The sequence below is a fragment of the Chlamydotis macqueenii genome, chromosome 1, assembly GCF_036417535.1.
Source record: "Chlamydotis macqueenii isolate bChlMac1 chromosome 1, bChlMac1.mat, whole genome shotgun sequence".
In the NCBI taxonomy this organism is placed as follows: Eukaryota; Metazoa; Chordata; class Aves; order Otidiformes; family Otididae; genus Chlamydotis; species Chlamydotis macqueenii.
Genome location: NC_141556.1, coordinates 75,635,909 through 75,663,713, shown reverse-complemented (window position 1 = coordinate 75,663,713; position 27,805 = coordinate 75,635,909). Strand labels below are relative to the sequence as shown.

The following is a 27,805-nucleotide window of genomic DNA, read 5'->3' as shown; positions in this document are numbered from 1 at the left end:
ATTTCAACAGCATCAAGAAAGTCTGGGCACTTTGATCCAGGGTGCAAGGTTACTGAACTCTCAGCACTAATGGCATGTCATCAGTGATGGCGGTATATGTGTGTACTGAGATCAGAGGTCAGAAGGGGATGAGACACAGACAAGATGTACAGCTGTTTTCTGCTGCTGGGAGAATGCAAGGACTGTACTCCTGAATTACATCCGAGCTTCTGCAGGGGAATGTTTTATATTAGTTATAGACAGTTTTGGCTCTGTTCCCTGTGACAACCTCTGTCTGTTGCTTGCATAACACATCCCTTTATCTCTAGTTGCCTCTGCTCCCTCTTCCCCACAGCATCTAACCTTTCCTTTCCTCTAACTCATATCCTCCACTTCTTGGGGATCCCCTCCTCTCTGTTTCCGTCCTTGCCCCAAAACTTTTTACTAGGTACTTTCCTCCTCCTCCTCACTGCTACCTCTTAGCTCCCTTTGGTTCCAGCAGCCTCTCTTCCTGTCACTCCTTACCTGTTTTTGGTATAGGGTGCACTCATACCTGACTTAATTTTGAAGTGGCTTGCTTAGCTGTTGCTAGCGTTGTGGTAGCATGCACATTTGGGTGAACTGCAACACGTGTAGGAGAAGCTAAATTAGTGAAAAAGTGAGTTTTGTCACCTTAATTGATGCAAACCACCATGCTATGATATCATAGCTATATTGTTAGGGGCCGCGTCGAGTAACATTTTCATGCTGCTTCAGGAATATGTAATCAAGTGGCATTCGGGCAAATGGCTGCGGCAAAGATAAAGCCATCGTTTGGTTGCTTTCTCCTGCATCTTACAAGTCAAATTCTAAGTGTGGGAATATCAGGGGGTTTGCCGAGAACACAGCAGAAATTGACTGTCTAATTGGAATTTAGTGCCCAGTACCACAGAGGTGTCTTTATTAAGAGAGCAACCAAAAGCATGTCTCTGCCACGCTTTGTTAAATTTCTTAGCCCTACTCAAGAACACTGAGGCAAGAGAGTTGCTAAATGTTCTAATCTTAGAACCAAGAAACATAAGCAAACCCCGTATTTCCCCCCTTCCCCCCGAATATTCTGGGAAATAGCATTCAATTAAAACAAGAAAGTTAATACAACAAACAAAAACTGCTTTAAGTAGGTTCTTGACGTAAAAAGAAGATTTAGGCATGAATGATTAATTAAATGATTAGACATAAGCCGCTAAAAATAGCATCTAGCAGCAGGGAGAGTAGGGCCTCTTTAGTAATAGGAACTGCTGTCTGTATGGTTTACGATGTTTTTATCACTGATAGCTGAACTGGCGTTGATCTGAGGTTAGAGCACGACCTAAGAGTCAAAGAAGTATGAGAAAGGCATGTTTCTAACAAGATGTTTATATTCCAAGGACTAACTCTGAAAATTAGCATCAGAGGAGTATGTTTGCTCTTCTTTGGTAATATTTTATCAGCTCTTTCCCCAACCAAAAAAATAAAAGCTTGTGTTTTCTAACTGCTTGTATCCCTCCTACAGAGTTCACGCAGAGATCAGTTTTAGGTCCTGAGCTGCTGGCCTGAACTGAAAGCCTGCATAAAGAGATGTCTCAAAATAGCAGTTTCGGTTTTGTTACGTGTTTACTTTCCTTTTCTTTTTGAGTGGGTGGTAGCTTTTTTAGTTGTTTCAGAACATCCTACAAAACGAAGTATTGTTGAGCTAAGGAAAGCTGTGGTTGCTTTTCATTTTGTGTCCATACAAACAATCTGTGCTGCGGATTTCTCCTTTGGTCACACTGGGATGAACCTGGAGTGGCTCTGCATTCATCAGTGTGCATATATCCAGGTTTGCATCAGTGTAAAGGAGGGGGGCAGAATTTGGTCCCACACGTGTTTCCTGAAGTCTGTTGAAAAAAAAAAAAAAAAAAGCATTTGCTATTTTGCAGTTGAATTCAAGGGACTGATTAGGCCAGGTGCTTCTTGTTCTAATTCTAACTGAAGCTAAGGAGAGTGAAAGCACTTGGTGTTGTGATGGAAATGCTTACCCTGCTGCAGGGCCAGATTTGCAGAGTTTAGGAAGAACAGTGTGTGCCAGAAGTCCTGTATCTCCGAAGAAAAGCAACTTCATGAGCAACAGAACTGCAAGTTTCCTTAGCCTGTGACCGTAAACACACTTCAGCTAAATGGTGTTATCTCCAGTGGGAAACACTTTCAGCTTCCAAGGTGTAAAATAGCAGATAAGACTGGCTTGTTTGGCAAATTTAGCAGCTCTGAAAAAGAAACACAAGATACTTTTCTATTTTAAACATGAAATGAGCTAAGTTCTTAAACTGTTTTAAATTTCCGTACACTTTATACCCTTTTTCTTGAGGCATTTGCAATGAAAGTGATATTCAAGTTCCTAGATATCCTCCTCTTGCTTTTCTCCTAATTTTTAGTCTGTTCTAAGCTTTTTCTCACATCGTTCTTTCATCTTTTCTCCCTTCTATTACGTTCCTCTGCTGTCTGTCCTTTTCTCCTCCTACCCTTCCCTCTGCCTTCTGCCATTTTCCTCTTTACTTGCCTATATCTTTTTAGTTTGTCTTTACAGAATCTTTTTAGAATGGTTTGGGCTGGAAGGGACCTTTAAAGGCCATGTTGTCCAACCCCCCTGCAAGGAGCAGGGACATCTCCAACCAGGTCAAGTTGCTCAGAGCCCTGTCCCACCTGGCCTTGAATGTTTCCAGAGATGGGGCATCAACCAACCTCTCTGGGCAACCTGTGCCAGTGTTCCACCACCCTCATTGTAAAAAATTTTTTCCTTATGTGAAGTCTGAATCGGCTTACTTCTGTTTTAAAACCATTACCTCTTGTCCTATCACAACAGGCCCTGCTCAAGAATTTTTCCCCATCTTTCCTGTAAGCCCCCTTGAGGTACTGGAAGGCTGCTATAAGGTCTCCCCGGAGCCTCCTCTTCTCCAGGCTGAACAGCCCCAACTCTCTCAGCCTGTCCTCATAGGAGAGATGCTCCAGCCCTCTGATCATCTTTGCGGCCCTTCTCTAGACTCGATCCAACAGGTCCACATCCTTCTTATTCTGGATGCAGTACTCCATGGTGGGGTCTCATGAAAGCGGAGTAGAGGGGCAGAATCACCTCCCTCGACCTGCTGGCCACGCTTCTTTTGATGCAGCCCAGGATGCAGCTGGCTTTCTAGGCTGCAAGTGTACACTGCCGGCTCATGTTGAGCTTCTTGTCCACCAGCGCTCCCAAGTCCTTCTCCTCAGGGTTGCTGTCAATCCATTCTCCAGCCTGTATTTGTGCTTGGGATTGCCATGACCCATGTGCAGGACCTTGCACTTCGCCTGGTTGAACTTCATGAGGTTTGCACAAGCCCACCTCTCCAGCCTGTCAAGGTCCCTCTGGATGGCATCCCTTTGCTCCAGTGTGTCTTCAGCACCACACAGCTTGGTGGTGTTTGCGAACTTGCTGAGGGTGCACTCTATCCCACTGTCCATGTTTTCTTTTTGTTTCTCTGAGTTCCATAGTTGTTTTCATTTTCTTCTCTTACTCCTGATTGCTTTTTCTGTTGTCCTCCTTAAGACATCTCTTCAGTGCCCCACTCCTTGCTCCCTCACATTCTTCCCTTTCCATTCTCACTTCAGGTCTTTTTTAAACTTTCTGTTATTAATTCAAACCCCACAGATTTATGCACACTGCAATTTAATATCCCTACCACTTCCACTTACCCATTTGTCAGCCTGTTGATTTAAGTAAAGCCATGTGATAATTTCCCTAGTTACGCAAATCACTAAAATCTTCCATGACGGGTAAGAGTTCAATTTCTAGCACTTTAAAGTGTCTGTGTGGGGGGGAAAAGCGCGTCAAGAAAGCATCTGACAAATATTGTTCTTCACCAGCTTTATACAATATCAAGAAACATTTAAAATGCATAATGAGAGTTATTTTCCTTTTCAGACTTCTTGAGTGTAGTTGCTTTTTGCTCAGAGGATGTGCTGTGTGTGGTTATTCCACCCACTATTGCCTTTTGTCAGGTGAAGACTGGCATTTCGTCTGCATTTGCAGGTTTAGGGAGTTGGTCAGTCTGATGCTGAGTGCATCCTCTGTGGATTGTCTCCTGCATCCTGGGAGCTGCTGCTTGCTATCTTTTGATTGTTCTGATTAAAAAATGTATTTTTTCCCCCCATAAAATAAATAATTGATATGTGTCTCAGCATTGATAATTTGTCACACTTTCTTACTTTCTAATAAGCCAAGGTGTAGCGTAGGAGGTTAATGTGGAGTGTGGGAGAGGGTTCCCCTTTTTTTCCATTTTGTAAAGAAAATTTGTAGTGATTTTTTTAATCGTTTTATAAACATGTGTGTGGGCTGCGGTGGCTGATGTTTCTCATTTTATCCATCTTCACTTTGTGTGCAAGTAATTCAAATTTTGCCTGGAAGATTTTGTGGGTATGAGAGAATTGATGCAACTGCAGAATTTGAACGTGTGAAAGTTTAGCCAGTAAACTGGTTGATACCTTTAACCTATTTGCTTTAAAGCTATTTGTTTGCCTTTAATAGTGCCTACTTAATTAGCATTCTCAGGAAGAGAAGAATTTATGTAAAATTCCATAAAGTAATGGGTTAGGATCTAGGACTCTCCGAGAACATCTGGAGAAGTGAGAAGAGATGGTCTGTCTCATGAATGGGTTGCTAGACTGACCTCCTGGAGGGCTGAGCTTTTGATCTGCTGTGTGTGCTGGAAAGTTGCTTTATAATCTTATGCCACAGTTTCTCTTTTCTCATGTTTGTTTAAACTATAGCTTCTCTGGGGAAGGCACTGCTTTTTTTTCCCCCCTTTGATGTTTAGGACCACAAAACTTGAATTTATATAGTATCCTATTGTTACTCCAATAAAAGTAAGTAGAAAATCTAGAAAAAAATAATGAGATGAGCTGTTTTTAATATATCTGGAATCTTTTAAAAAAAGAGAAAAGCTTGTCAGGAAACAAAGATATGATTTTTTTTTTTAGTCTATAAATTGAGGAAAATACAACGGAAATAATACTGATTTTAAAAAAAGTTCTGGTAGCTCAACTTCTAAAGCACCAGACTGGAAGTCAGGAGAGCTGTGCTGCGCAGCATGGCTACAGATGGAGCTGTGTGGTGGCTAAAGTCGTCTAGCACCTGCTCTACATTTCCTTTTCTTTGAGAACTGTCATTAGGAAAAATTCGCCCGCCTTTGGGAGGCAGACCCACACAGTGGTGACTGCACATCCGTGTGCGTCTTGCATTTCTCTGCAGTGTGGTACCTCTGAGCTTTGAGACTCTACATGAGGATGGGAAGCGATGTGTTTACTCAAGTAGCAGGATGTGTGGGGAGTAACTGAGAAATTAAGACTGGTCCTATAAAGAGAAGGTATTGTTACTTCAGAGAAATAAGTGTTTGATGAAGTCTTCTGAGAAGGCACATCAAATATGGATTGTGACAGAAAATAATAGCAGCTGAAATGCCAATACTGAAAGTAAAATCTGCTACAACATATGGTATGATTTAACAGTACACAGTGTTTTGTAACTGGGTTTTTTTTTTTTTCTTTTCCTTCTTGGTGTCCAAGGTATTGTAAAAGTTACCTGGGAGTTACCATGTACTCTAGGCTGTATGCTACAGCTCTCATTGTAAACGTACCCCTTTGAAATGAAAGTAAACACCGCTGCAAGGTGGCTGGGTTTGTTTGATAGTGATTTGTAACACTTTCTCCTAGGAACAGCAACTCAGGGCTGTGATTAGGGAGCAAATCGGTGAGGACTTTGCGTCAGTGCCGACTAAAGTTCTGCCACCGGCAGTGATTTGTATGAACAAGCTTTGCCACGACAAATATTAGAGGAAGATCAATTGCTACGAAGGCAAGAGGCAATGCAATAGAATAGCTTGGTATAATGATGGCCAGTACATGAGAGGCCAAGTGTTTGCAGAACTAAAAGTATTGCAGCTTTTTGTTTGTGGGTTGAGAGCCAGCACTGTTGCAAACTGTGAGCTCTGGGGGTGCAGGCAGTGGGAGGAACGTGTGGCGTGGTCCTACTGGTGGTTTTGGCAACGCTAACATCAGATAGCTGTGCTCAGCTGGGCCTGATGGCAGTTGAGAGCGCTGCCTATTTTGTTTTGTTAAGTAATGAGAGTTCATGTTTACTTAGGAAAGACAAGGCCGGTATTCACGCTAGGTTTCCCTTCCTTCTCCTGCTGTGTAGTGAGAGCTGTTCCTACCACGTAGTATGGTTTCAGTAATGCCTCACAGACTGTGAGAGATGGGTATGTTGGGGGATATATGGAGGATATATCTCAGAGGAACTAAGTCTCCTCTTCTTCCTCCCTGTGTGAGAGCAATTCCATTGAACTGACAGTGTTGAAAGTGAGACTAGGATCTTCCTTGTTGTCTGGCATCTTCTGCAGAGAGAGCATGAGTAGGACACTTGAATTACCACTCGTAAGGGTGGAACAGTTGTGAAACTTTTCTCGTCACGTGTGTGATAGACATCACGTGTGTGATAGGCATCACATGTGTGATAGACGGGACTTCCCACATGTGCTGTTGTGGGTTGGACGGCTGGAACTAGTCCTAGGTAGTGAGCTACTGCAGATGTAAACTTGGTCTAGGAATTAGGTAGTGAGTAGACAGCACTGTAAATTAGAAACTATCAGCTGCTGACCTGGCTCAATGGTTAAACACCCAGACCATGACTTCAGGATAGTTCCCTACAGCTTCCCCTGCTGTCGTTTTTGTAACAGTAATGGGTGACTGGCTTGATTCCACTGTCTTTTAAAATGATGTGCAATTTTGTACATTCAACAGGGTCACATACAGGTTGATCCAGTGTGTAACTGGGACGTGTACTTAGTGTTGATCCTGTGGTTGCTCTTTCATAGTGCAGCACCTGTGCTAACGGTGGTGAGGGTGACTGTACAGTGCAGTTGGAAAGGAGCTCTCTTCTGAGAAGGCAGCAGAAGAGCTGAGGGTAGAGAGGACTCTGTTCAAATTATTCTGTGCTATGGGACGTGTATCCCATTTGCTGTGTTGAGCGTGGTGATAAACGAGCACTTAATGTTGCTCGCATGGAGCCTATCCTCTTTTTGTCTTTTTCTCTTTCTTTTTTTTTATTTTTGTGAGTAGCACTGTCTGTGCCGTACTGTGTGCAGTGTGGCTTTCCAGTGGTCTTGTGGTCTCTTCTCTGTGGGAAGGATGCCTGATGACCAGCAGAGAAGTGACATTGCTGATTCTGGCCAAACTGTCAGCGCCTGCCAGAGGTGCTTGTGGGATCAGAAGAGGAACTTTCTTATTCCTGATCCAGCCCTGGGGCAAAACCTTCTCTAAGTAGGATACGTTGTCGCTGTCACCTGGCTCTAGCTTGTGCCATGGTTGTTGGGCTGGGAGTCAGGTGTAGTTTCTTCCCTCTCGTCTCTGCCTTCCTGAGATGCTGACATGGAGCAGGGAGGAAATTCTTCAGAGAGCGTTCTCCTCTGGGAGTGGATTAGTCCTCAGAGAGAGCGTGGCCATCTGTGACAGTTAAATATGGAAGGCTAATAGTTTGGGACAGACCTTCCTTTGACATCTATAAATTGCAACCTGTGTTGGGGAAGAGTTTCATGCTATAATACACATGTAGTCCTGTATGTGCTTACTAGTCTCACAGTAAAACTCTGCTAATTAGTGCTTTCTTGTCCCTTCCTCTTCCCAGTACATACACATGGGATATGAAAGCACCATTGCCAGCATTTCCTAAGTAAAATGTCTTTCAAGCTTGGCTTTTAGAGCAGTTGATGATTGGGACCGTGCAAGGCTAGGTAACATTTATCACTCTCAAAGAAGTTGAATTTGGATGAATTGTTTTGTTTAGAGGCTCCCTGAGCCTCTATTACCAGTCTATAGGACTGGAATGGGCCCCCAAAAACCCCAAAAATCTTGTGTCCGGGAATTTCACAAAATCTAGTTTATTGGCAATTAACTTTTCTTTATTAATTCTTGGGAAATAAAGATGAACAACTGAACAAGCATTTAGGGAAGCACCTCTCAGCTTCCCTCTGGACATCTCTCTCCCCCTTGCCAGTCCTTAGCCTCCTCACTTGCATGGTGGTCCCTACAGGAAAGCGGTGGGGTGGGGATGGGGCTCGTTGCATTGGGGCTTCTTTGCTGCTCCTCGTTTCTTACTCCATGGCTCCCCTGCTTGCAACAGTCCCCTCAAGGGGTTCCTCCTCCTCTGTCATTGTTTGTGCAGCCACCCCGCTCAGGAGATTGCTCTTGGGTGGCCTTTCTTCCTTCCTTACCTGTTTTTCACCTGGTCTGTTGGATAGCGGTGGAGTTCAGTTTGTGTCACTTTGTGGTTTTTGCTGTTAGTTTTTTTTATCCATCCTAGTGAAGGTGCACGTAGACCCAAACGCCGCATCAACCTCCTTGGTGGCTTGCAGCTGAATGCCCATGCAATCCTTTGTTTCGGCAGTGCCAGAAGGAGAGGGCAGCCGGATGTATGGCGTACAGAAAGTAGGACTCTTTTCTCAAGCTTTCACATGCCTTCAGACAGTGCATTTGTAATGCTGTGCTGCAGCAAAGAGCACTAATAAAGCAGCAGGCAGTTTTGCCCACGGCAGGCTCACAGACTGGGACTCTTAGAGCGGTTGCACGGACAACGTGGGGCATTGAAGGATTTAGGTTCAGCTGGGATGTTCTGCCACCCTGTTTGTGGTATCGTTGCCATCAAGCTGTTTGCTGCCTATGTTTAAACACTGGTATCTAGGCATTTCTGGAAAAAGAAAAACAACCAAAGCATACTTACAAATGAAGGAAGTTTCTTTCAGCGTTACTTAGGAGTATTTCTTTCAATCTTCCACAGACTGCCTTTTCAAGGTGTGTCCTATGAACCGATATTCAGCCCAGAAGCAGTACTGGAAAGCCAAGCAAGCCAAACAAGGAAACCATACAGAAGCAGCACTGCTGAAGAAACTTCAAGTAAGAGACATCTGTATTTGTAATCTTATCTCAATCTGCAGGCTGTAGAATTACAATAGAATGAGAAAGAATAATAACAAGTGCCTTGGGAACTACTGTGATGGGTATTATTATGCCACCATAGCAACTTTATATTGTCCTTAGCTCTCCTACCTCCTGACTAGCATTTATTGCCCCTGCCTTGGTTTTTATCTCTGGGCTGGAGGTTGTGTCTTTCCTGTAAGCAAAATATTGCTTTCAGAAGTTTTATAAAGTAAAAATGGAGTTGTTAAAATCAGGAGTGGGCCCTGGTTTAAACCATGCTATTATTTTAGAAGTTCTTTCCAGGAGTTAGACAGAGGGGTGGACAAAGGGATGTTTTCCACACTTTAGTCTGGAATTGCCTCAGAATTGCAGTTGTCTTTGCTTTCAGTCTAGGTGATTTTTCTCTGAACCATTGGGCAGATTCTATATTGCATCAAATACAGTGTGGATGGAGCGTCTCCTCTGTCTCTGAAAAAGAGCTGACCTGACGTTATAATTGGATGCATAAGACTAAGTGAAAACAAGGTCATATTAAACCTGGTTGATATTTTCATGTGCAGTGGAGGGGCTGCCAGCACTTCCAGTTAAAAACAGCAGTGAAGGCACATGGTGTGTGGCTGGAGCTAGCTACACAGCAAGTAGAGCTAGGAGCTGAGTTTGTTCTGTGGCTGTATGTGACCCAGACTGTTGTGTTTAGCCTTGATTTTGCAATGTGTGACCTACTAGTTATGTTTTGTTATATATAAAGTCAGTGTATTTGTATGCAATTAAAAACCCCAACAAGTAAAAGGAGTGGTGGCAGGGACAAGCTAATCATAGACCCTTCTTTTTCCTCCCTCAGAATGAAATTGAGCACCTGGAATTACTTTTAGTCCTTGAAAATTTTTAAAATAGCATACGTCTCAGGTGTGATCCATAAATTATGACTGAGTTTCTATTCTGAATCATTACACAGCCTCTGGGTGATAATAGGTCAGAAAATCATGCTGCAGCAGGATTTGGGTGATAATATTTTCAGTGCAGCAATGCCTGCAGGTTGGAGGAATCATTTTAAATCGTAGAATCGTATCATAGAATAGTTTGGGTTGGAAGAGACCTTAAAGATCATCTAGTTCCAGCCCCGCTGCCGTGGGCAGGGACACCTTCCACTAGACAAGGTCGCTCAAGGTCCCGTCCAACCTGGCCTTGCATGCTTCCGGGGATGGGGCATGCACAGCTTCTCTGGGCAGCCTCTTCCACTGCCTCACCACCCTCACAGGAAAGAATTTCTTCCTTAATGTGATGCCCTTTCCCTTTTACACTATCTGTTCCAGTAGCTGAATACAGGTATTGATTTTGTGGAGTTTAAAGAAATAATCATTCTCTTGCAGCATGCAGCAGAACTGGAACAAAAGCAGAACGAAAGCGAGAATAGAAAGCTGTTGGGCGAAATTGTAAAATATAGCAATGTCATACAGGTAAATCTATTGAAATACATTTGCCTTCTCTCAAAGCTAGAAAGGAAACAGTTGTTTCATTTCAAAGTTATGGTGAAAATGAAACTAACCACTTTAATCTGGATTGTCAAGGGTCAGCTAAACAGAACTTGGTGAAGTTTACAATGTTGTGTTTTTCTGTCAGTTTTAAAGCCTACCAGAAGTGCTGCATAGTCATGTTTAAATAATATGTCATAATATAAATTTTACATGTAATTTTTGTTGCTTCAGTTTGCTTTCTTGCTTCAGATTCTGAATGTAAATATATATCTTTTATTTTCATGATTTATTTCAAAATCATATTTCAGAGGTGCTGTGCAGCTCCTTTTAAATCACTGAAGTAATTTGTACTTCATGATATATAAATGACACAGAAGTTGTGTTCTGAAGTGCAGTACAACTTTCCTGTAATGGATTAAATTCCTGAAGGTAACACTATTAATGGACCCTTGCTCTCCCTGTGTAGTATATGCTGTAAATTTGATCGCTGACATGTTTCTCTTAATCTGAGATATACCATATGTTTTGCTTAACTGCAGTATACTTTGATAACTCCCTTCGATGTTTATTTTGTCTTTATGTATGTTATGAAAAATCACTACAGTGTGAAAGCCAGTGCCTCATCTTTGACTGAAAGGAGGAAAAGCAAAAGCTGTAGTAATTTTTTAAAATTATTGTTTCTTCTCAGCTACTGCACATAAAAAGTAACAAGTACCTCACAGTCAATAAGAGATTGCCGGCTCTGCTAGAGAAGAACGCTATGCGGGTGTCTCTGGATGCTGCAGGGAACGAGGGATCCTGGTTTTATATCCAACCTTTCTGGAAACTAAGGAGTGAAGGTGACAATGTAAGTGGAAATACTGACTCTGTAAGAGGGAGAAGGCAGAAAGTTTCCAGAAGACACGTGATTTCTTTGCTACTGGCATAAGTCATGATGGATTGAGTTCAGTGCTTGGGACTGTTAGCTTTTATGTGTAACTAAAACGTATTATCAAATTACATGGTCTGGAATCTGAAATATTGCCACATTCATCTGAGCCTCTGCTGACCTGTGTTGGGGCATCTTTGCTAAGTCCACTTGTTATGTGCTGAATTACAGAGCTGGTAATAAGTCGTCATTTACACTAGACTAAAAGGGGTTTTTTAAAATATTTTTTTTTAATATTCTGGGCAATATTATTTTCAAGAGGTCAGCAGAGAATGTCTCTAGGAAATACATCAAGTTTCGTCAAATCTGTATCCCTCCCCCCCCCAACACAAGAGTGGCATCTGTGACTGGAATTTGGCTGCGTAGTCTGATGGCTCTTGTCTGGGTGGGTTTCAGTAGGAGTCTTGCACATTGGTAAGAGGAAGGATATACAGAAGAGCTCTTTGCTGCAGATCTGAGAGTTGCGCCCATAAGATCAAAAGCTGGTTCTTCATTCAGTCAGTTGTGGCTTGGTTAAGTGCCCACTGTGGAAAATTCAGATCTGCTTCTGGGAAGGCCACATGATGAACTTGTGTGGTTTTATACTGTAGACCTGGCTGGGAATGTTTGGCCGCTCTCCCCTGTGAAGTACTCAGTGAAAAAGCCCTCTCAGGATCGCAGACGCGAACGTCTGTTTTCTGTGTATTTTCTCTCATTAGTTTTGTGGTTACCCAGCTCTTGGGATGCTATCCAGGGTGAGTGTGGTTACTTGCAGCTCCTTTTGGCAATCTGTTGCAGGGAGGCGAAGGATTGCATTCCCAGCTTGTGGTCAGGAGCCCCTAAAGACTTTCGCTGCTTCATGCAGTGATCAGAAGGGTGTGTGAAAACCTCTCCCCTTTTACCCAAGCCCATTGCAGAGAAAAGCAGCAAACATGAGTAGTCCTCTGGGGCACCTCCGCGTGGCTTTTCAGCTGGGGACAATAGAGCATTGTGGATCAAACATCGACCTGGTATTCCTTTTCCTCTTTGGAAAGGAAAAAAAGGTGACTTATTGTTTAAAGGCTTTGCCTTAATTTCTTAGAATAACATCAATTCTGCATCATCTTAATTTCTCATGCCCTCATACCTGGGAAATAAGTGTGTGTCGTGCTCTCCAGAGAGAGGACCTGGGGTTCCCAAATTGTGATCTGCAAAGCCATCGTGAGTCCTTCCAGCTGAGAGCAGAATAAGCCTTAAAAGTCATCCTCAGTACTGTAGGGCTTTTGATTTAATTTGATGTGGTTGTGGGTACATGACAAATGTGAGAGCTTGGAAGCCGTTTTGCTGGTCTGAAAAATTTGCAGATCACCACAGTGATCACTGTAACATCCCCCTCCACAGATCTCTCTCCAGTTTGTTCCCTGTGGGGCTGTGTTTGACAGGCTCTGTGCTACAAGGTCTGTGTGGGAAGCTGTCAGGTTTTCTCCTAACTTAATGGCCTCTTTTGGAACCTGCCTGCTGCTCATTTTCTGTCACCAGGTGTTGCCTTTCAGACCTGCGAGCTCGCCATTGTATTTTGCAGAGAGAACTTTAAAGACCCAAATTTTCCTCTTTTCTACCAAGCCCAAATAGATCTGATTTTTTTTTTTTTTTTTTTGAAACTTCCAGAGCTAAGCATCAATCCTTTGGTAGCTTTCTCATAACTGCTCTGGCAGATTTACACCCCTTCAACAGTTACAGAAACTAGGCAGCTGTTGTAAGGGTAGGAGTAGCAAGTGATGGGGGAAATCCTTCATTTGCCTCTCACAGGCAGAGAGGGGCTCCAGCTTCATACCCGTTCCTTCCCTTTCAGTTACTCACAGACATGTGCCCAATAAAAAGCTATTTTCTGGGGCACTCATCAAGCAAAGCACTAAATACCACGTAAGCTGGGGCCACTTTACCCACCCACTAGGTTAGCTTTAAAAGGACTTCTTTTAAAAATTTTTTTTTCTATATTTTCCTTCTTCTCTCCTCTCAGTGTATGGCATTAACTTGGCATAAACTCATATGTTTGGAAACTTCTGGGTTTTTTTTTTTTTATTTTCAGTTTCTGTGCTATAACAAGGAAATTCCTTAAGGAAACATGTTTTAGAAAGTCTTTACTGTCTTTAGAACAGAAGTGAGTATTGAGTTACTGCTTGGGTGACTGCTACTGTGTCGGATAACCCAGGCAAGATAGGTCCAAATATGCCATATATCCTAAAAAATAAGAGGATAGTTTAATCTGAGGGAAGCTGTGATGTGGGAAGTCACGTGTGTGACTTTTCTGGTAAGTCATCATGGTTGTTTAGCTTTGTAAGATATTTCAAAAATATTTCTGAAGGACTGTTAGCTTAGCTTTATTAGCAACTGATTAGTTATGTGACTCAATGAAAGTAATGAAAAAATATTATGGAAAATTTACAGTAATTGGCATAACTCTGCAATATTTTATGTGGACTTTTATTAAGCATATCTCAACTCTCCTTCAGTGGAAGATGTGACTGATAAAGGCTAGAGCTGTTTCCAGTTTGACTGAATAGCAAAACGTTCACTGATAGCAGGATTAGCTCTGTGTGGGTTGCATTTTTGGTTGTCTGTCATTTTAGTGGTTTGAAAACTTGATCTCGCAGCATGCCAAGTGAGGTGGTCTTGAACTTGGGGATGCCCAGCCATCTATGGGAAAGTTTGGTTAATCCTCCCAAACTTTGAAGTGTGTTAGCAGTGTGGCTAGCAAATGTGGCTATAACACAAAAGTGATGAAGATGGAGTAGCATCCAATGTGTCCAGTTAACCTACTTGGAGAGTTAGTCCAAACTGAAATCACTGCTACTGCATCTTCACAGTTAACGTAACCTCTTGCAACTGCCAGTCTTTGTGATATACTACATCTCTACTAGAGTATTTGCTCCTGCTTCTTGATTGTGCTGTAGATGTAGCTGTCAGGTGGGCTTACTGAGTTTTATGAACCACAGAATCACTCTAAGTGATGCCAGTGGTGGACCCCCACCCAGAAGACAGAACACAGTCAGTTTTGACTATGGCTCTTCCCACTCTCAGTGTACCCTCTCCACTAAGATATGGACAAGTAGAGTTGCATGAATGTAGAAATTACCTTGTGCAGGGAGAACTCCACTGCATCCAAGACTGAAGGACCTTGTAGGTTTATTTTGAATTCAAAAGCTGGATTCTCTATGAGTGTAATAATTCTCTGGAAGTTTCTTATCTAGACCAGAAAGAATAAGAGTTTTGCCAAAGAAATCAGGAATGAATCCTCAAAAGCTGTGTCTCTGATGCAACTTCAATTGAATTCATGTCTATATGTAAGGAAGAAGTCCCAGAGATCTGTCAAACTATTACCCACTGCTGGTCTACAGCATACTGTGGCCAGCTGCACCCTAGGGTAGCTGAGGAGGAGGAGAAAGAGCTGGTGTCAATTTTAATTTTACAAAGCAAAACCTTGGGGATACATTGCTCTGTCTTGCAGAAATATGGGCACGTGGGCATGCAAGTGCTCTGCTTCCAGTGTTTTGGGCATGCTGGGGCATTATTTGGAGCCAGAAATCAGCTGGGTAGGAGATGGGAGGAACTCAAAAGAACAGACTTGCCGCTTGCCCAAGGCAGCTGTGTGTAAGAGAAGAGGATTCCCTCTTCACTTTGTTTTCATTTTCTGCACCGCTGGTGGAGGGTGTACAGGAAGCAAGCACTGTGAAATTGCTTCTATCCCTTCCTTCCCAACAACCTACGGCGGTTTGAAGACGGAAGAAAAAGAAGAAAGGAGAAGAACGTAGGATATCTCATTGCTTCTGTGGCACCTGGCAGAGCTGGCCAGCATTGAGGGCAGGTGACTGATGTGGACTTGGAGCAGGGTAGGAGATTGAGACAGAAACCATGACCCTACATAACAGTTCTTCCTCAGATGCGTGCCTACAGCAGAGTAGCTGTGTACATCTCCTTTCTCCTGGTTATTTCCATGGCAGTCACAGGCTTGCATTCAAAGATACCTTCCCACTGCCTCTCCTTTCTCAAATAAGATGCTCAATGATATGCTGTCTTATTAATTAAGTTGTTATAGTCCTGGTGTACTTGCAATAATTTTGAAGTCCTGATTCCACTTTGCAGGGTGCAAGCCTGATGGTTTGTTGATTAATGAATTGTCTGGTCATAACTTCTTAAAATGGGCTGTAAGTAATGTTTATGTGACGCATGGCATGCAGGAATGTATTGCATAAGTAGTGTATTTTAAAGGCATCTTGTCACTATTTTGGTTATGTTAGTGAGCTTTTTCTCATTACTTGGATCAAATAGGATTTCTACGTGTGGTGTGAGCATGATAACACTGTCTTTTGCTACTCTTTATTTTAGCTGTGTTGGTAAAGAACAGGCAGCCTTCTCTTTCATCTCTGCAATAAGTGGGCCAAATTCATCTGCATTGAAGTTACACGAGGCTGAATTGGGCTCTGCTTTTTCATAGGAAATGTGCTGATCAATGCAGAAAGCATTTTTGTTTGTTTGTGTTCCAAAAGAAAGCATGGCTTGTGCAACATTTCATATAGCAAAAATCACATGTAGCCACTTGTCTTCGTGTGTGTGTGTGTGTGCTTAAAATTGCTGTTAACAACATCAGCAAATCAGGACCCAGTGCCAACCAAACTATGTGGATTGATTATTATTTTTTTTAAAACTGTTATTTTTTTCCCCTCCCAGGTATGAATTGAGTTCTCCATATGCATGTCTCAAGCACTTTTTAAGTCAGAGACATTTTCATAGATTATTTTTCCCTGTCTGTATAGGTAAAGAATTGCAAGGGCATGGGAATTTGCTTGCAGGAAGTCAGCTAGGAATTACTTTTGTAGGGAGAAGGTGTCTCAGCTGATGTGCCTGCTGCCCGTGCTGAGCTCCAAACACCGTTTAGGGATTAACAGCAGAGGGGATGGAGTGTGTCCACCTCTCTCTGAATTTCCAGTCATTTATGTTCCTTTCCAAATTGCAGTCGCACAGTCTAAATTGGAGAACTCCTGAGCCTATCCTGACATTTGCCAGAAGATGATCCACAGAGCTGGGGAGTCACTGGGCTAAAGAAGTCTTGTCACAGGCAAATTGTTAAGGCTTTTGTGAAATGAAAGACATGTTGATGGGAGAAGGTTGACTGACAGCAAGGGATGGAGAAGAGTCTTGCTCTCTGACTATAGATTATTTTCTGAGCTTTCGTGGCCTTTTGGCTGGCAGTATATATGGCATAAAGAGTAGTTAATATAACTTCTAGATGAGCTGAACTGCTCTTGGAATTCATAGGTTCGTATCTATTTCATGATTTTGAGTTTCTGCTGAACCGGGTGACATGCTTACTGAGAGTGCGAGGATTCATTAGTGTGAAATCTTGAACACAAGCAATTGCAGAGGCACGGGTAAACAGAGCTGGTGTGTGAATTGTCTGCAAATAGATTCACCGAGTGCCATTCCTAGAGCATGCGTTTGAGTAATTTTCTAAAAATGTAACATTATTTCATTTTGTTGGGTAATTACATAGGTCTAAATTGCATTTTATTTCTGACTTCCAGGTTGTTGTGGGAGATAAAGTTGTACTGATGCCAGTCAACGCAGGGCAGCCTCTACATGCCAGCAACATTGAGCTTCTAGATAACCCTGGCTGCAAAGAGGTGAGTTCAGTGGAGGGAGGAGGGGTAATTGCTAATCTAAGATGTATTATACGTTGTTCTTTACTGGTAATGAGAACCTTACTGTGGGCTAGATGCCAGTATTAAACATTGGTTCCAGCTTGGCCTCAAAAAACCAAGATGAAATACACTTACTCTTGGCACAATTCTGCCTGGCACTGAAGGCTTTGTGAGGTTTGCTTGAGCATCTGAAACCCTCACTGATGTAAGAGTCAGTCCTGTTCCAACAGCTCTTTAGGTCATCTTTGGTGGACTGTAAACAGACTAAATAGCATTTTGCCCACTGAATGTTCTCCAACCACAACATTGTTATTATTGACACTTGAGAGCTTCAGGACCCGTGTTAGGAACTGTGTAAATATGTAGCTAAGCTGTGTCCTCTGCCACCCTAGATGTAGTGTATCTTTTAGAAGAATACAATGTCTCAAAGAAAAGAGTAACCCTTAATACTCTAATTATGGGTTGTTTTTTTTTTTTTTTCCCAAAGGTAAATGCTGTCAACTGTAACACAAGCTGGAAAATAACTTTGTTCATGAAATTCAGTAGTTACCGAGATGATGTACTGAAAGGAGTAAGTACGACTTTTTTAAAAATTATTTTTTGAATTTGAAAAATCGCGCCATATTTGACTGTAGAGAAGTATTACACAGTGAATAAAAGAAGAAATGAGAACTTCATGGAGCTGTTGAGGTTTCCTCACTACTGTCCTTCAACAGCCAGAATATTTTGCCTTTGTGTTATTGTCTTACTAAGTGAAATTGTTTGGATTGTGCTAGCTTCCCTTTCCAGTGTCAGGGACAACTAAAGATCCATGAGAAAAGATGAAGTTCAAGCCCAGAATTATGAGGGGCTCTATACAGAATAGCTGTGATGTTTCAGGTTATGCTGAGATGCTAAAGCAGGTGTAAAAATCTTACAGAAGGGAGTGAGGCATGAAAGGTGGCAATAGCTATAATAAGACAATGTAGCTTTAAACGCTCATGTTTTTTTTACACAGCTTTGTGGCTCTAGATCACACTCTGAGATCACTTGCATTTTCATTTAAAATAAATAAATGTTTTTTGTCCTCGCTTATACCTTGATAAGTCATTATCAACTGGCTATTTTTTGGTAGATATCAAGGTACCAGCAGTTTTTCAGGAAGAATTTGAAAGGGAAAAAGGTGTATCTTTGTAGATCCATTTGGGGATAATGCTTCAAGCCTTGGGCAGCGGCAGAAAATATAAAAAATGATGTCAGGAGAAGTAGAGAGAGAACATTGGTTTTAGTTGCAGAGTAGAAGAGATGAAACAATATTACAGAAATCTGTTCTCTTTCTCTAAATAATAAAAGAGAACAGAAATTAAAAAAAAATCCATGTAGTAAAGTTAGCTAAAATTGAAAATCACCTTTAGGTTAGTTGTTGCTCACTGTTCATTGCAGTGCTTTGAAACAAGTTCTGTTTGCACGGAAGTGCATGCATCTCCCACAAGACTGAATTATCTCATTTGATTTCAGACTCAGTGCTGAGATTGTGTGCTCTGCACTGGGGAGCTGCTTCAGCAATAAGCAACTAATACATGTTTTCTTCACATCAGCTATGTTGACATCACTGGAGCTAGTACAGATACAGAGGATGGGTCTAACGGCTTTGCCTAGCGCTTAATAATGCTTCATTTTCATATTGCTTCAGGGAGATGTCGTTAGGCTGTTTCATGCAGAGCAAGAGAAGTTTCTGACCTGTGATGAATATGAGAAGAAACAACATATTTTCCTTCGCACTACATTGCGTCAGTCAGCCACTTCTGCAACAAGTTCTAAAGCACTGTGGGAAATAGAGGTATTTTTTTTCTTTTTATAAATATTTTAAGACCTGCAGGCCAGGGTTCAGTAAAAATAGTTTACCACAACATGAATCATTCATAGCCTCTTGATATCATCATACACCTCCCCGAAACTATTATTATTTTATGGAGCGGTTTGTGTAGGATGAGCACTGAAGAGGTGCTTTACTGCTTTGCGCGTGTGGAGGGGAGGGTGTTTTCTTATTATACTTACCTGCACTAAAATGACAAAGGGTCAAATTCAGACTTGACGTAAATGTGCGACTTTATCAAAGCCAATCGAATGACACTCGTATATCCTGAATTATGAGTATTTATATTCGACTTCATGTGCAAAATAGAAAATTGAAATTCATTCACAAATGTGATCGAGTCCACTCTTCTGCAACAGAGCATGTCAACACCTGTTTAAAGTTAGGCTGAATAAAGGTGTTGCTTAATGGGGGTGATTTTGAGAAGATGTCTAGCAAATATATTTGTGTTTAACTGAGGAACATTGGAAACTGGTATGTCTCAAACCCTTGCTATTACAGTAATTGTAACTCCTATACCCAAAACTTCTTACGTGCTGAACAAACTTTGTACATTTAAAACGGAGCTCCCCATTCAGGCAAATGGTTGATTTTTGTCTGAGTAAGGACTGTATAAAATAGAGTATATTGCAGTTGCAGTTATTTGAGATTACTACTTAAGAGAGACAGGCACTACTAGGTTTGAAGGTAGCAAATGACCTACAGCTCAGTCAAGGGGAAAAAGAAGTAACTTGGGATACTTCAAATGATATGGGCATATTTTATCACTCAAAGGAAAATTTATCAGAAGCCCCTAGGGTTGTCAAAAATAAGCTGGTTTAAGTGGTGAAACAAGGTAAGAGGGTTTGAGTTTTGCTTTTAAGTAGTACCTCTGTAAGTGCAGAGCAGGTACACTTACTTTTTTGAGCTCCAGATTCACATCATGTCACTTTAAAGCAAAATTTGGTTCATCATGTTTGCAGGGAGTAGATTAGTGAAAACATGGAAGGTAATAGGAGGAGTATTTCCTGGCAACTGGCGAAAAATACATGTAAGTAGTTGTTATCTATGGTGGGCTTAGTGTGAGCACACAATTCTTCTCTGTGGTAGACTGTAATTATGTAGTTTCCATATTTTTATTTGTAAGGAGCTGTAAAAAATGTCAGTGATCTAAGTATGATCTTAAGGAGCGTGATTAAAATCTGTACTTCTTTCAGGTTGTCCATCATGACCCTTGCCGTGGAGGGGCAGGACAATGGAATAGCTTGTTTAGATTTAAGCATTTGGCAACTGGAAACTACTTAGCTGCAGAGGTAAGCATGTCAGTTAAACAAGTGGTTGTGTGCTGCCTAACCTGTTATATGTGTCCTGCTAATTCAGAACTGCCATAGTAGGTAGGTCCACAATGTAGATCTCTGAAAAGGTCGCACACCAGGTCTGAATGGGGAGAACTGGATGTGCACTGCTGCATCGTGCTTTATTGCTGTAGCCAAGGGTTGCAAGGAAAATTTTCTGAGCTACAGGATACTATTAGGTGAGTTCAAGACAACATCTAACCTTAATTTCAGCTGTGCTATTGAGTCTTGAGCCTGCTGTTGCCATGGCAGCCAGGGCACACACCACTGTTAAATATCCACCATGTTTACACTGGGAAACCTTGGATTCATTTGTCTCTCTGCTCTTTTTTTGCCCTTGATTTTTGGAGTAGTGTTGTGATGAGTCAAATATTCTTCGTTGCTGGCTCAGGCAATCGTATACAGAGTAAAGCTTTTAGAGTGGAACTGAATGCAAGGTAATCTGTGAGCTTGGTCAGAGAAGTCTGTGTGCAAGCACTACAATAGATACTCTAAACTGCTCTAATTCAGGAGTTGTCATTAATTTTTTCCCTGTAGACTCTAGACTTCTTGAAAAGATGTTTCTATTATGCTGTTTTCAGTGTAGTGATCTCTGCCAGCCGGCATGTGGTCCAAGGCATCTCTGTGTTCTGTAGAAACTTGATGAAGAACAAACTTATATGTTGGTGCTGTGGCTATAGGTGTCACGCTAGTGCATTTTGATCACAAGTCAGGTTGCAGTGTTCTGCTATTGTACCCTTTTGACTAAATTTTGGATAAAGAAAAGTCTGAGGAAGTCTTTGCCCCTTTTGGTGGAACAGAAGGTCCAAGAGGAGAAGGAAGATCTTGCAACTTGTCTAGTTATTATCTGGTACTTTATGTTAAGGCGAAATAGTGTTGTGACTCCCCAGAAGAGCAGCTTAATATCTTTTAAGACCCATAATTGTCCTTAAAAACAAAAGAGGGCTTTTGACAAACTGGAATAGAGCAGATAATACCAAGATTAAGGAATGGGACAGCCTTGGATTTTTGCCTGGTTGCAAGAAGCTGTGAACTTTTAAAGTCATATCTAATCCATATGAGGACTGGTCTGTGTCCAAGTTATATCAATGGAATGAAAAGTAGAGTTTTTTCACTGATTTTTTTTAAGTCTGTGCAGGATTGCTTCTTTTAACTTATGCTTGGAAGTGTGAGTGTGGTAATTTATAGCAAGAGCCAGTTATAAATCACAATATGTTAGGGAATCCCTGAAAAAAGACTTACTTTAACTGGATTGAGTTATGGTTACAGCAGTGCAACTTCTGTATGCAGACAAGTCCTTATTATTCCCAGGGTGCTGCTTTCGTTTTCCAGCTCCTGTCACAACCTGCACTGATTTCAGAGTAAGAGCAAACAGGAGCTATCAAACCTTTAGTTATTTCTAATTATGTCAAAACCAGTGTCAAAACATAAGCAGTGGACTATCAGGACAGATACTAATATTATTTTCGATCTAAGACTGAGTGTAATTTGGATCTTTTCATTGGTTTTAGCCATAGCTCACAGTGTAAGTTAGAAACCTGATCGGCCTGAGTGGCAAAGAGCATCATCCCTGTAAAGGCAGCGGGCCAACATGCCTTAACTGCTCTGCTCTACGCTGCTGCCTCCGTACTGCAGCAATACTTTGGCTTGGCTGAAGCCAGCTGGCTTTATTATGTAGTTAATATTGGTTAATAATAGCTAATTTTCAAGTGGCAACTGGCATTCCCACCTAAGAGATGGTTCCGTTTTCCTCTCTGCTTACAGTGAGAGATGCTCCTAGTAGAAAGATTTTGTTCAGACTAACTAGGCTGATGGAGAGTCAGGAAAGGCATCAAGCACTCTGACTGATGGGCTTCCTTCTCCCACCATACCTCATCTGCTCAAGGATTTTCAGGAGAAAAAATCCTCAAGTGAAGAGGTGTCACAGTACACTGAATGTCAAACTTGAGCTTGGGCACTTTCTCCCTCTGGAAAGGAAATGCCCATCAGGAAGACTCGTAATATACAGAGTACAATTGGCACAGTAGAGTGAGAGCTGGAAGAGCGTTTGGGTTGAACAGAGGTCAAATACTGTGACAGGAGAGCAGCATTAGCTACTGTACCTATGAAGTGTAAAATACCTGCTGTTGGAGATATTAAAGGTACCACTGGAATAAAAACCTGTGAACTGTATTTTACACAGTTCACATGTCAGGAGCAACACACCAGCCAGACATACACATCAAAGGTTTATGAGCAGGCAGGCAGACACCTAATGTGCATAAGCTAACTTTGAATCAGTTGAGCAAAGCTTACTGAACACTTATCTGTGCTCTTGCAGCACAGGAAGATTACTCATGGTGTGGATTATCAACAGTGTCACACATTGCCATGACCTGATTTTCTTTAAGCTTCCATGATAAAAGATACCTAGAGTGGAATAATATGTACAAACACATGAACAAAATTCACCAATCTTTTAAGCATCCTGTTGGCTAATGATACAATTTCTGTCACAGTTTGAGCAATTTTAAGTCAGGATTAATCACTGTTTATAAGCATCTTTTCCTTACTTCACCTGTCCATAAATCAGCTTGATGTGTACCACGGAGACTTCTGCAGTGGAATCTTGCATGGGTTTTGCAAATCTTAGACAATGACTGGAAATGTCCTTCACCTGGGTGTCTCCTTTTGCTCCTCCACAGTTAGGCTTGTGCCTTGTGTGAGTAGTGCTGTGCCTTCTCTTTTTCTCTGAGGCTTCCTGTGCCAGTTGTAACTGGTCAGCCTCACTTGTGCCTCAGTGAGTCAGAGCCATGTAGTGAAGGGAGGCCACTGCAGCTTGTTAAGGCCAGGGGATGATCTGTGGACTAAGAAAATTCAAGACATTTGCCTCAGAGAATTCAGGAATTTAAAACTAATAAACTTAAAGATGTTTCAATACTATAGTAAGTGAGTTAAAAAAAAAAGTGAGGCGATACAGTTGTTCGGTAAACAAAACATATAGATGAATAGTTTGTAAATCTAATTTTTATAAACTTGAGATAATTAAGTCAGGATGTGTAATTCCTTGTTCCTAAGAATCACAATCAGTTGTCTAGCTTTTGTTACCTTTCAGAGTCTAAGGGTCCTCTGATACCTCTGACTTCTGACACAGTAACAAATAGTACCGTTTCCTTTAATCCTCTTTCTGCTTGGCTTTACTTAGGCCAATTTTCATTAATATGCTTTGAAGTTCTTTACGAGGTACTAATACCATAAAGCAACCTAGACCCTACTACCAGATTGTGGGCTAAAGGTGAGCCACCCCGAAAGACCCACTGCTACAGGAGACACAGTGGAAGACATTTGCTAACTGCACATAGCTGCATCGTCATTCCCTTACTACTGTGCGCGTTCTGGGGACACAGTCTGACACATCAGATACGTATATGTTCTCACAAAATTACTTAAGGCACAGGAGGGATATGCTGAAGAAAGGGTTTCGTGTTTGGTGGTAAGACATGGGAAATCTTGGGTAGATTGTAATGTTTCCTACAGGTCTGGCGTTTGGAAACCTGAAGACACTGGCTCAGCCATTCGCAAAACATTGAAATAATAAAAAAGTGGAACCAAATATTCAGCTGAAAAATTGGAATGTGAAATTCTCTTCTTTGGAGACAGTGGGAGTTCTGCTGTTAGTGTGAGCAGGGCTTGATTTCACCCAAAAGAGCTGAGCCAGATCCTTAGCAGGAGATTTAGACACTAAGCCACCAGTTAAGATCCAGGTTGCCAAGCTTTATTCTCATCTTCACAGCGTCAGCAGTCTTTTAGAAAAAGTTCTGTAGAAGATTCCTTTTTTAGCCCTGGTTACAGCAAAATGACTCAAGTTATTTTGAAGTTTTATATTTATAAAGAGAGGTAAGGTTAGGTGAAAATTGAATGCTTCAAAGTAACATAGACTTTCCCAAATTTTTTTTGAAGTATTTTCAGTGCATGTACCCCATGTAGAACACACCGAAATCTGTCTGTCTCTGTGTGGGAGCGAGCTGCAATTTACTTGAACAGCCTTTCAAATGCTGCAGGTTGGGATGGCACAGCTGTGCCTTTCTCATGAACACACCTAACCTTTTCAATATTGTAATCGCCAGGATAAAACTCCCTTTGAACTGAATATCAGCTTATCTATTGTGCTGAACCAAAACATGCACCTTTAATGTTGTTCTCCACGTGTATAGCAGCTCTAGTTCTGTGGTTTCTAAAATGGATAATCTGTACTGAAACTATTAACACTTGCTGTGTGACGATGTTAAACAGAAATATGTGTGCCCATGCGTACACATATGCACACACAAGAAATGCAGGATAAGTCTGTCATGTCGTATTAAACTTCTCAAGTAAGATGGGTATTGCTAAAATAATCACAAAATATATATGCATGTCTCACGTATCACATGTCTCAGACATTGCAGTAGACAATAGATAAACACAGTACATTGCTTGTGAAACATTGTGAACACACTACATAATCACAGTGCAGAATTAGTAGGGAAAAATCTGTGATAAATCTCTTTTACTTAGTTGAATAAACTAGAGTTATGAGTTACCTTGGCCAAGATATGGTGGTAAATCTGGTGAGATAATTGTCTTTAACACTGAATTAATTGCACTATACTAAATGAATTAAGATAATGCAGGTAAGATGACAGCCTTAATGTTTACCTTCTGTGATTCTATAAAATTGTGACCATAAACAAGGGTTCACATAGTTGCTGTGCATAGAGTACGGATGTTGCTCCAAAAGGTGATCTGTGCCTTGAAGTTGTTCTAGATAAGAGAGAAGAGTGAGAACAGGCTGGCTAATGCAATAGCTTGAAGAAATGAGGCCTGCATCTCATGTGATGGCAGAACCAAACATACTTTTTCTGACTTGTGTGCTTCATTCATTAAACCAAGTTCTTGCGTATATAAAAGACCTAATTCAGTAAAAGTTCTGGGAGTAGCCTTGCCTTCAAAGTCAGTGGAATATGAGCATTTCTGTGTCCACAGGTCAAGGGTGTCTCAGGTACTGACCTGATGGGTTTGGAATTCCTCTAACAGTTTTCACTTGTGCAGCCAGCCCCTGGGCTGCTTTGACCATTGACTTTGACTGAAGCCTCCACAAGAGCCACTTTTAACTTCTACATGTGAATGTACTTCATAAGTGGCTTGTGCAGGATGACTGGGATGGCAAGCTCTTTAGCACGTATTCTGGTGATGGGCAAGTCAGAGATAAACCTGTCCACTAGCTAGCTACTTTGGGCAGAAGTAGCAATTTGATGTGTATCCCCACTGCATGTTCCGCTGGAAAACTCCTCTGGCTTTCTTATAGGGTTTGCTTTCTTCTTTCTGTAAAAGTGAAAGTGCAGGTTTTAAGCTGTGTAAAATGGATCAGCTCTGATCAGAGTTTTGTTCTAAACTCTTTTGTTAAAATCCCACATGAAACATACTTCCAGCTTTGGGGTTATTTTAGCACTAGATCCTCAGTGGAGTTTCTTTTGAAGGTAGGAATGACTGAAGCCAGTTGGCCTGAGCAGCACAGGGTTACATGCACACGAGATGAAATGACAATTACATGAATGTTCTAAATTCAACGGGAAGTACAGTCCAAACCACCAAGGCTGTAGTTCAGTGGTAAGAGCACTTCAGTGGCAATGTAGGCTCTAGAAATGTCGTTTTCTGCAGGTATTTGATTGTGGTTCTGTGACACAGTGTGCCATCCCTGAGGTGGTGTTGGCATGGTCTCCAGGGTGCAGGGAGGAGGGAATAGCCTGTGCTGTAAAAACAGGGTCACTGAGCTAGGGCATGGGGGCACAAGTGGTTGGGGTGGGTTCACAGGAACTGCTGAAGCCAGTGTCAAAGGCCTTGCCTTGTGGGACTGTCAGCTGGATTTCACCTTGTGGTAGTGCAAACCACTTGCTGACAACCCTTGAATCAATGGCCAGTAAAATTTACTCATATTTCTCTTGTCTTCTCTGAATAATTTCTTCCCATATTATCTCACTCTACTTTTCTGTCAAAATTGCCTGAGTTTCTTTTCAAAGAAGCTTATGTACATCATTCACTTGAAGTGGAGAACTCCTGTTAATCTTGGTTTACATTCTTTTAAATGGATTTCTATTATGTCTCGGTATTAAAGATATTAGCCTGCCACGTGATATATATCGTTATAATATGTGCTTATCTGGGTGGACAGAGCCATAGTGCTTATAATAACTTTAATCCTGTTGTAATAATCACTTGATTTGGATCATGGTGAAGATAGTTGAGTGCATATCCAAGTTAATATTGATAGAAAATAATCCTCTCCTGCTTTCCAAATAGGACTTAGTAACGAAGTGGAACTTGCTGACACAAGAACAGAAAACAAAGCATTTAATGAGATTTTAAGAAAGATTAAATATTTGTGTGAGTAATAGTATCCTTAACATTAGGTAAGATAAAAAAAATAAAAGAGAAATAAGTTCTTAAACGTGAGACTATAAATGAGGTTAACCCCTTGGAGCCCTGGAGAAACTGTCTCTGTAGTTTTATGGACTTACTTTTCTTTCACCTTCTTAAGCTGCTGTGGAAAATGGAGTACTGCGTAGGATATTTTATTAAGGCAACTGAGACTGAATATTTGAAGGCCATAATTTAGGCATTTTGATATCCAGGTTTTGGAAACTGGACTGCTGACAGAGATCTGTTGTGTTCAGGAAGCATAAAGGGACCACTGTTTGCCAGTGGTATTTTTGGTGGTGGCATGGAAGCAAGCCTTTGCAGAAAAATTTATTCATCCATTGATCATACAGAGGAGCATAGTGATAAATGCTCTGTGGTTCCTTCTGCCTTTAGAAACAGTAAGGCAGATAACTGGATAAAAATGGCCTTGTTTAAGATGTGCAGGTACCTTTTGCTCAAGGATAACAGTTTGCAAACTGGAGAAGGTACCAGGAGATGGCAGCATCCACCAAGACCTTGGTGCATCTGGTCACACATTTAATTTATTGGTACTGCGGAACCTCCTTACCTGGAGATTGCTTCAAAATCTTCCATTTGAGTAGTTTTTTTTTCCCAGTCTCTTTGTTAAATGTTAATACAGCATTCTGATTAGTTTCTGTCTGTTGGGCTCAGTGATTAAAGCTTCTTGTAAGAAAAAAGGGCTTGCCAAGGTGACAGGGTGAACTCAGCACCGTAAGACTTGTTTCTGGTTTCCACTGTCTGATAGGAGGAGTGTGGTTTTGTTTTAAAGCTCTATAAGGAGTGAAGGATAATTTACAGCTATTTGTGAAGAAATGGAAGAGATCCAGAGACTAGAGGAGGAGGAGGATGGATTACTGATTTACAGAGCCAGTCTGACCTGTTCCGCAGACTTGGGGTGGCTTTTTAAAGTGACGGAGTTAGAAGCTCTGCATTTACCAAAACTCAGGGCTAGATTTTTCCAAGGTTTTTCAGAATCTTGGGAATGCAGCTAAATTTCTCGACCTGACTTGTCTGGACTTTGATGGAAGTTAGGAACAGCAGTTGCACCTGTTGGTGTGCAAATACCTTCAGAAATCTGGATCTCGGAGGAAGGACTTTTTTCCCCCAGCCAACTCGTTTTGCTGTAG

At 41.5% G+C, this 27,805-nt stretch overlaps 1 protein-coding gene across 1 annotated transcript in view; it reads left to right on the top strand.

Annotated features, from left to right (window-relative positions):
- The window catches only part of ITPR2 (inositol 1,4,5-trisphosphate receptor type 2), a 267,039-nt gene that overhangs the window by 34,557 nt on the left and 204,677 nt on the right, over window positions 1-27,805 (top strand). Inside the window, exons 3-9 of the mRNA XM_086756987.1 lie at window positions 8,831-8,946; window positions 10,341-10,427; window positions 11,134-11,292; window positions 16,914-17,012; window positions 17,518-17,601; window positions 18,703-18,849; window positions 20,082-20,177. Of these exons, the coding sequence (XP_086613113.1) occupies window positions 8,831-8,946; window positions 10,341-10,427; window positions 11,134-11,292; window positions 16,914-17,012; window positions 17,518-17,601; window positions 18,703-18,849; window positions 20,082-20,177 (788 nt within the window). The remainder of the gene's footprint in view (window positions 1-8,830; window positions 8,947-10,340; window positions 10,428-11,133; window positions 11,293-16,913; window positions 17,013-17,517; window positions 17,602-18,702; window positions 18,850-20,081; window positions 20,178-27,805) is intronic.